This window comes from Pinus tabuliformis, chromosome 1_2 (genome assembly GCF_031772625.1).
Source record: "Pinus tabuliformis cultivar Carrire ecotype Pingquan chromosome 1_2, CPIR1, whole genome shotgun sequence".
In the NCBI taxonomy this organism is placed as follows: Eukaryota; Viridiplantae; Streptophyta; class Pinopsida; order Pinales; family Pinaceae; genus Pinus; species Pinus tabuliformis.
In genome coordinates this window covers 449,523,813-449,530,721 of record NC_142298.1, presented here as the reverse complement: position 1 = coordinate 449,530,721, position 6,909 = coordinate 449,523,813, and the positions used below count along the sequence as shown (strand labels likewise).

Here is a 6,909-nt window from a genome sequence, read left to right as displayed (position 1 = left end):
TATGAATGTTTACACAACTAAATATAAATGTTGGATGTTCCACCCACCATAGTTGTTATTGCACCAATTCTCTCTGCAACAGGCCACCATCAAAGTTGGGACTATGAGTCCACAAAGATGCACAGACTCCTATGGCTGACTACAATCCTCATAAACAACCCAATACCTAGTAAATTTACAATAATGCAACTCGTACATCAATTCCAACCACTCAACACTTTTCCACATCAATTTTGCATAATTCAAGGAATAAGATTTCCTTCTCTACACCACAGACCCTTGGACAATAGTTACTCCCTCCATGGCTCCAGCAAAAAATGGCCAGGAATCTCTCAAATGGGGGCTCCAAGAAATGCAGCTATAAATGGAGTCCTCACAACAGCCTTTACATAGGCCCTTGGACAATTTATCAATAAAAATATCATAATAGGCATGACAGCCTAGCATAAATCCCAACTCCAAAAGTTAGTTTCCACACATATTATGGTCACCTCCTCCTTTTCCAGCATCAATCTCCGTTTCCAGCATCAATCTCTGTTTTCCTCCTCTCTCTTACCACCCAAAAATCAGCTCCCTCCTCTACTCAAATTTCCCTTCATTTTTCTCACATGAATGTTTGACTCTCACAACTTCCCAAAATGATAGTACTCCACCCATGTCTTAACTACAATAGATGGCTCTCTCACCCATCTCTTCTTACATGTATTCAATGATAAAATTTCCATCATGAGCGTACTTAGCCCATGCTCTCTTAACGGGGTGAGATGACTTTCCCACCAACCTATTGAATGTACATGCATTCAATGATTGATGTTGATAAGTCAAAGGAGTATTATATGGTAAATAAAAAAATGATTTAGGAAAAATGGTACGAGGTTCTTAGGCATTGGGATCCTCTCAAACCCCTTTTTAACCCCTCTCTGGTGGAATCATAGGCCCATGACTCTGTCTTTGTCCATCTGTAACTAGTGGTGTATTTTATTTTTATTACTTTCAATATACAATGTTTACGTATTACATTGCTTGGCCCTTAACCATTCATATACAAATATGCATTTCTAATATGAGGATCAAAACTATATAGAAAACTAAGGTCTAATATGGGGATCAAAACTATGTAGGAAACTATGAGAAGAATATGATCTCTTATACAAGCTAATGAGAGATCTAAGTTTTTGAGAGGGCAACTAAAAAGCCACCTTACACCGAAGAATTAGTAGAGACTCAACTAGTTTCATTTCACGGAGTGTGTAAAAGTTTATGAAGAAACTTAAGAGTATATCCAGGATACATGGCATAAATGCTGCCATCATACAGTGAGGAAGTTTCCAGGAAAAACTAAAACCAGGATACTTAAAATGTTAAACGAGAGAATTGGCTTAAGTGTTCCAAATGTACCGAAGATATTGTTGCCTGACCAACAAATGGACAATATTTTTTAAGTGAAAAATCATGGAACAAAGAGCAATCGTTCCCAAGCAGACCAATTCCTTTGTCACTCGTGTATGATATTATTCTACTTTGAAAGAATGATGGCCCCGTGCATATGTGCACCACTTATCAAAGTTACCAGGCAGTAAATAAAGAAACGGTTAAAAGAAGGCAACATAACTAAGAATAGACAAACTACTAGATGGATAGCACCAAGGATATCACTTTTAAAAATCAACTGTCGGAGTAGGGACAACCTGCTACAGAAATGTGCTAATAACATATCACAAAATTGCATTTCAAACACATTAAGCACGGTACAAATTGAAACTGATGCCATTGACTTCAACTACTGCAACATTTACAATTCCGAGACCATCAATGATTTGTTAGTTCGCCTTTATCCAAAAAACTGTATTAGTTTTTTGGGACAATATGTTTAATTGTAAAGAACTTAGACCGACTGGAGCAAGTGGAAAAAGTCACGTCAGTCCTGTAGAGAGAAGGCTTGATTGTATGCCATATAGTCCAAATGTAATTTTGGGCAAGAGCTCAAGCACTGGAAAAATACCACTTCAAAAGGAGTTACAGTAAAACTGAACATCAAGAAGTTTGAAGAAATTGAGTTCAGAACTTGATCCACAGTTTCCATTTGTAGTGACCATCCTGTCCTGATGATGTGGGTCCTGTTCTGGACTTGAAACATCAACTACAAATGGAAACTGCGGATCAAGTTCCAAGTTCCAGACTCAATTTCTTTAAATTTTGACCATCACAGAAGCTTACAAACAAAGATCATTACCTGCACGGAAGGGAGACTTGGCCTTTATGTCCTGATGATGGGTCTTGTTCTGAACTCGAAACATTGACTACAAATGGAAATTGCAGATCAAGTTCCGGACTCAATTTCTTCAAATTTTGCCCACCACAGAAGCTATAAGTTTGTTGATATGCTTTAGTGAACCACACCATAAAATCTTAAAATACTACGAGGATTCTGAGACTTACTGAATATTGTTGTAATTTTTATATAATTATATACAACAATAGAAGTCACGTGCATTCCTTTCAATACAGTCACCAGGACAAGAAATATTCCCGATGGTTAAAGAACAAGAAGACAACGTTCTACATCTTGGATTTTGCTTGATCGACGATACTGGTTGTAGTTATGAAGCCTCGTCTATGGGTGGATCCAAGGTCAAATTCAAAATATTTCTTAAAAATTAAAGAATAATTAAATATCTTTTATGGCATTATCAACTCTGCACAAGGCAAAGATTTTCAGAGCCAAATAGAGAATGCCAGAATACTGTTTCTGGGTTCTCCTCGTCCAGACCCATTTATACAGATTGGTTGCCAATATAGCTCCATAGGATGAATTAGATCACGCTTGATTAAATGTTCTATCCTCCACCCTGCATTTTCTTTTCTGTTATTCAAAAAAATAAAAATAACTTTATCAGCGCACTAATCGGCACTCATTGACTGACCCCAGCTATAAGCCATGGCTATTTTTATTCAGACTAAAGTCCATGACAAGATGTAATATCCATCATATTTGACAAGTCACCGAAAAAAACAAAATCCTAACAAATTCATATAGGATATATTTGAACAAAACATGAAGAAATATCAAAATCTTAGAGCTTCACCAAAGGATCAGCATAACCTCAGGCCCAGGTTCACCTTGGAGAGTACAATCCAATTAGGAAATTTTGTGAGAAATGAAATTGCTTTCCTCCATCTAAAATGAAAATACTACTCTTATTATTAAAGTGATTAAGTAGAAAACAATGAATAATAAAAACAAAGAGCCAAATGTTAATGATGTAAAAATATTTCTCCAAATACATTGGTCAATTGTGGTGATAAAATGATGACAGATTACAAATAAAAAAGAAAGAAACATTTTTATTTATATTAAAAGAAAATACAGACTTAATGTATAACTTCAATTATCAATAAAAACGATTTATAAGCCATTACACAAAACAGACTTTTTATAAATATTGAAAAAAATACAATATACATATTATTACACTCATGAGCATATACACAAAATAGCTCATGTACATATACTGATGCTCAATGACCATGTTGTGGTGAGGTACACAACATAAATGAATGACCTAATAATCTATTAACCGTAAAAAAATTAAATCTATGGTCAGAATCTTTGAGAGGATAAGTCCACTCGATTTATAGAGTATGACATCTGCTCAATCTCAATGCAAAAAAGTATGAGAAGTTGGGCATATGAAAAGAAATGCAAGTTTCCTTTTGCAACCGACAGAAACAAACAAATTTTCACAAGCCATATAAATCTGGCATGCCAAACAAAAGGATAAACATATTTACCTACCTGGACCTTTATATTTTTCATGTCTTCTTAGCACCAATTGCAAAGCACATTGACAGCTAAATTGTTTGGAATTGTTCTGAAGATGACATCAACCCAAGTCGATGCCACACACATTGTATGTATGTTCCAGTATCTGATGGAGTTTTGCAACCTTTCTCCTAAACAACGGTTCCAGTCTAAATGATGAACACTTGTTAGCCAACCTTTTGGCCTCACACATTTCATTCCATGCTTGGATTATCTCATCAATCTTGAAGCCTAACCCTGTAGACATGTCATGAATTCATGAATGAAAACTGAGGGAAAGTTTGCACCATCTCCAAAACTAACATGTATAAATTTATTTAAAAAAGCACACTTCACAAAAACTGTGTTGGATTTCAAGACATCAAGTGGGAAGTATAACTCTAAAATTTTCAGTACCTTATTTTTAATGGTGTATTTCAGACATACCTTCTTGAGTGCTTGCATTAGAGGAATGATTCTTCAGCACTATTGCTACCTCTTTTGGAGAAGCTCCTGCAAGCTTAAATTTCTCAATTGCAGCATCAAGGTGTTCTTTCCACATTGGCAATCCCAGTTTGAACTCAATGTGAGAATGCTCAAAGAGCATGTTACCCCAGAATAGGTTGATCTGAGACCTCATGGCCGTAACATGCTCTGCAAGTTCATCAGCTGATAACTCCTCGTCCTCAGACCCATTAGCTAACTCCCTTGTATTGTGGCAGATATTTTCATTTTTTGCAAAACGAGTCATTGACTCATTCAAACGTTTCTCTTCCAACTTCTCCCATATTTCGGTGCCCATCTTCATATTCTCATCTGCAGCGATGAAAAGCTTTAGTGTTTCTGAATGGTCCCATGTATCCAAATCAATATTGCTCGCAACAGCGAGAGACCAACCAAGTTTGGCACTCTCAAACTGCTGCTGCCCCAATGCAAGGAAGCCTTCATAAAAGTCTGGTTTGATCCTTAAAGCTTCCTCATATCTCTCTCCCGCCTTTGAATACTCTCCCTGAGCCCAAACATAGGCAGCTTGCAGCTGTGATATGAGCTCTTCCTTTGAAGAATCTTCCTTGAGGGAAATATTCTTTGTTGCTGCACACATATGGACATTACCCCAATTGAACAAGGCCACAGCTGCAATCTCCTGGAACTTGTTTTCTGCCATTTCAAACAGAGGTTGGGCATCTTCACTTGTTGCAGTGTCTTCCAAAGCCTTCAAGCAGAATGCCATCCCCACCTCCTGCAAATCCATATGTGCATGGGGATCTATGCCTAAATGGGTCTTAAACAATTCAGCAAATTCATACACCCACCTATCCATTTCAACTTCATTCTTACCTTTGTCCCCGTTTTCAACTATCCGCTGATTCTGCTTGCAGGAATTTGCATCTTCAAAGCAAGGCTCATGTTTTGGGTCTACCTCTACCACATACAACCTCAAAGACTCATCCGGGTTCACACATCTTTGAGCCAATCTAAGCTCCTCTGTGCTTGTAATGGTCACGAGATCACCCTCCAAATCTTTGTATTTGATGAGAACTGCTCTGGAACTTGGGTACCTCTCTCTGACTATCTCCCTCAACTGGGCAAGTCTGCAATTTGCTGGTATTTGTGCAAGCCTGATATCGTCATGATATATCAACTTCAATGATCTAGTCTGCTGAGGGAAATCTTCTGTCTGCTCAACAAGAATGGCTCTTAGCCTGTTGGCAACCCCTAAGGCATTCTTCTCATTGGGTGCTGCCCGCAAAACAGCTTCCACATCCTTCAGAGCCAATTCAATCTTCCCCAGGGCTTCATAAGCCTTGGCCCTTCTCAGAAGACCCTTTTTGTAGTGCGGATCCACATCCAGAGCCATTGTGCATTCATCAACGACTCTTTTATACTCCACAGGTTCCATCTGCATTAAACAATATGCCCTGTTGGTGTGCAAGAACACAAGGTCCATGTGGCCTGGGGGCAGAAGCTTGAGAGATTTCTCATACATCTCCATGGCCCCCTCATAGTTTTTTTTCAGGAATTCCTTGTTGCCCTCTTCCTTCAACTCTTGGGCTGTCTCGATGAACGCCGCTGTATCATTATCAATGTTGTTTTCTTCTGATTTCTTCTGATTCACTAATCCTGCAGCCTTCTTCACTTTTCCTCCAGGCTTCCCCATGGCTGATCCAAGATTGAATTTTCAGTCCTAGCAAAGAATATATGGATGCCCTTCTGGTGAAGTTGAATCAGAAAAGTGTATGCCCAATATTGAATTTCAGTCCTGGCAAAGAATATATGGATGCCCTTGTGGTGAAGTTGAATCAGAAAAATGTTACGAGCTTCTGCAGCTTCGCATAGCATAACAAAATATATAAATGTTGCCGTAAATGGATATAAACCACCCGCAGGCCAGATAATATTAGATTGTAATAATTTAATTGGCTAAATTAAGCCCAAAATTTGAGGCAATGGTTTCTTCTCCTGTAAGCATACTCGTTCCCTCTGCGTATACGTATACAACACAAGACAACGAAATGCTAACTTGTTTTTAAAGAGATCCGATATTTTCTACCCTTCAACTTTTCTTCTGCCCCAAGTGTTTAAAGTCCAGTCCAGCATAAGAAGACTTCAAGCCAAATATGTGCGCGTGCTCGCGAGGACTTGACCGTTTTAACTCTCTCAAATTTGACCCCCCGCGATTGAATCTTCAACAGTTTTATGAATCTACGAGCCTTCTATTTCTGCGTGAAATTTGGAAAACACCACAAGTTTTATTATCTAATAATATTTGAAGTTCAATATGTTTTTAGGAAAGTGCAGCCCAGCACGGTACCATGGAAAAGGACGATCAAGCTATCGTTTTAGCTACCTGTTCTATTCTGAGGGGAATTATTAATTTACCATGATATTGAACGCTAAATAGAATGAGTTAATTAACACTAATTTAACAGTGCGGCTGGAGTATGTATTAAAATGGTTTTTGTTTGGTTAAGAGTTTGATTGTTAAGATATAAGAAAATGGAATCGTCTATAGAAGTTGAGGAATTGTCTAGACGGTCAAAAGCGGCCCGGGTAAAAAAATGTAGAGGCAGTGTTTGAATAGTGTTTTTGATGGTGTAAATGGATTC

The 6,909-nt window shown here is 38.0% G+C and overlaps 1 protein-coding gene across 2 annotated transcripts; it reads right to left on the bottom strand.

Moving 5' to 3' along the window:
• Nucleotides 1-2,435: 2,435 nt before the first annotated feature.
• On the bottom strand, nt 2,436-6,390 carry LOC149206303 (protein CLMP1-like). Of its 2 annotated transcripts, XR_016252544.1 has the most exons (3): nt 4,250-6,390; nt 3,797-4,060; nt 2,436-2,863 (listed from the first exon to the last, which is right to left on the bottom strand). XR_016252544.1 is itself a non-coding variant. In XM_089395406.1 (2 exons), the coding sequence occupies exons 1-2, from the start codon at nt 5,958-5,960 to the stop codon at nt 3,885-3,887; spliced, it is 1,887 nt and encodes a 628-aa protein (XP_089251532.1). In that variant the 5' UTR covers nt 5,961-6,390; the 3' UTR covers nt 3,417-3,884. The 2 variants fall into 2 exon arrangements, 1 of the variants encoding a protein (XP_089251532.1); XM_089395406.1 differs by lacking the exon at nt 2,436-2,863 and having other exon boundaries at nt 3,417-4,060.
• Between the last annotated feature and the right edge of the window lie 519 nt (nt 6,391-6,909).

Coding starts and splice junctions, on each gene's coding strand:
- LOC149206303 (XM_089395406.1), bottom strand. CDS start 5,960: ATGGGGAAGCCTGGAGGAAAAGTGAAGAAGGCTGCAGGATTAGTGAAT. Junction 4,061..4,249: donor TAATGCAAGCACTCAAGAAG/GTATGTCTGAAA, acceptor ACATGTCTACAG/GGTTAGGCTTCAAGATTGAT.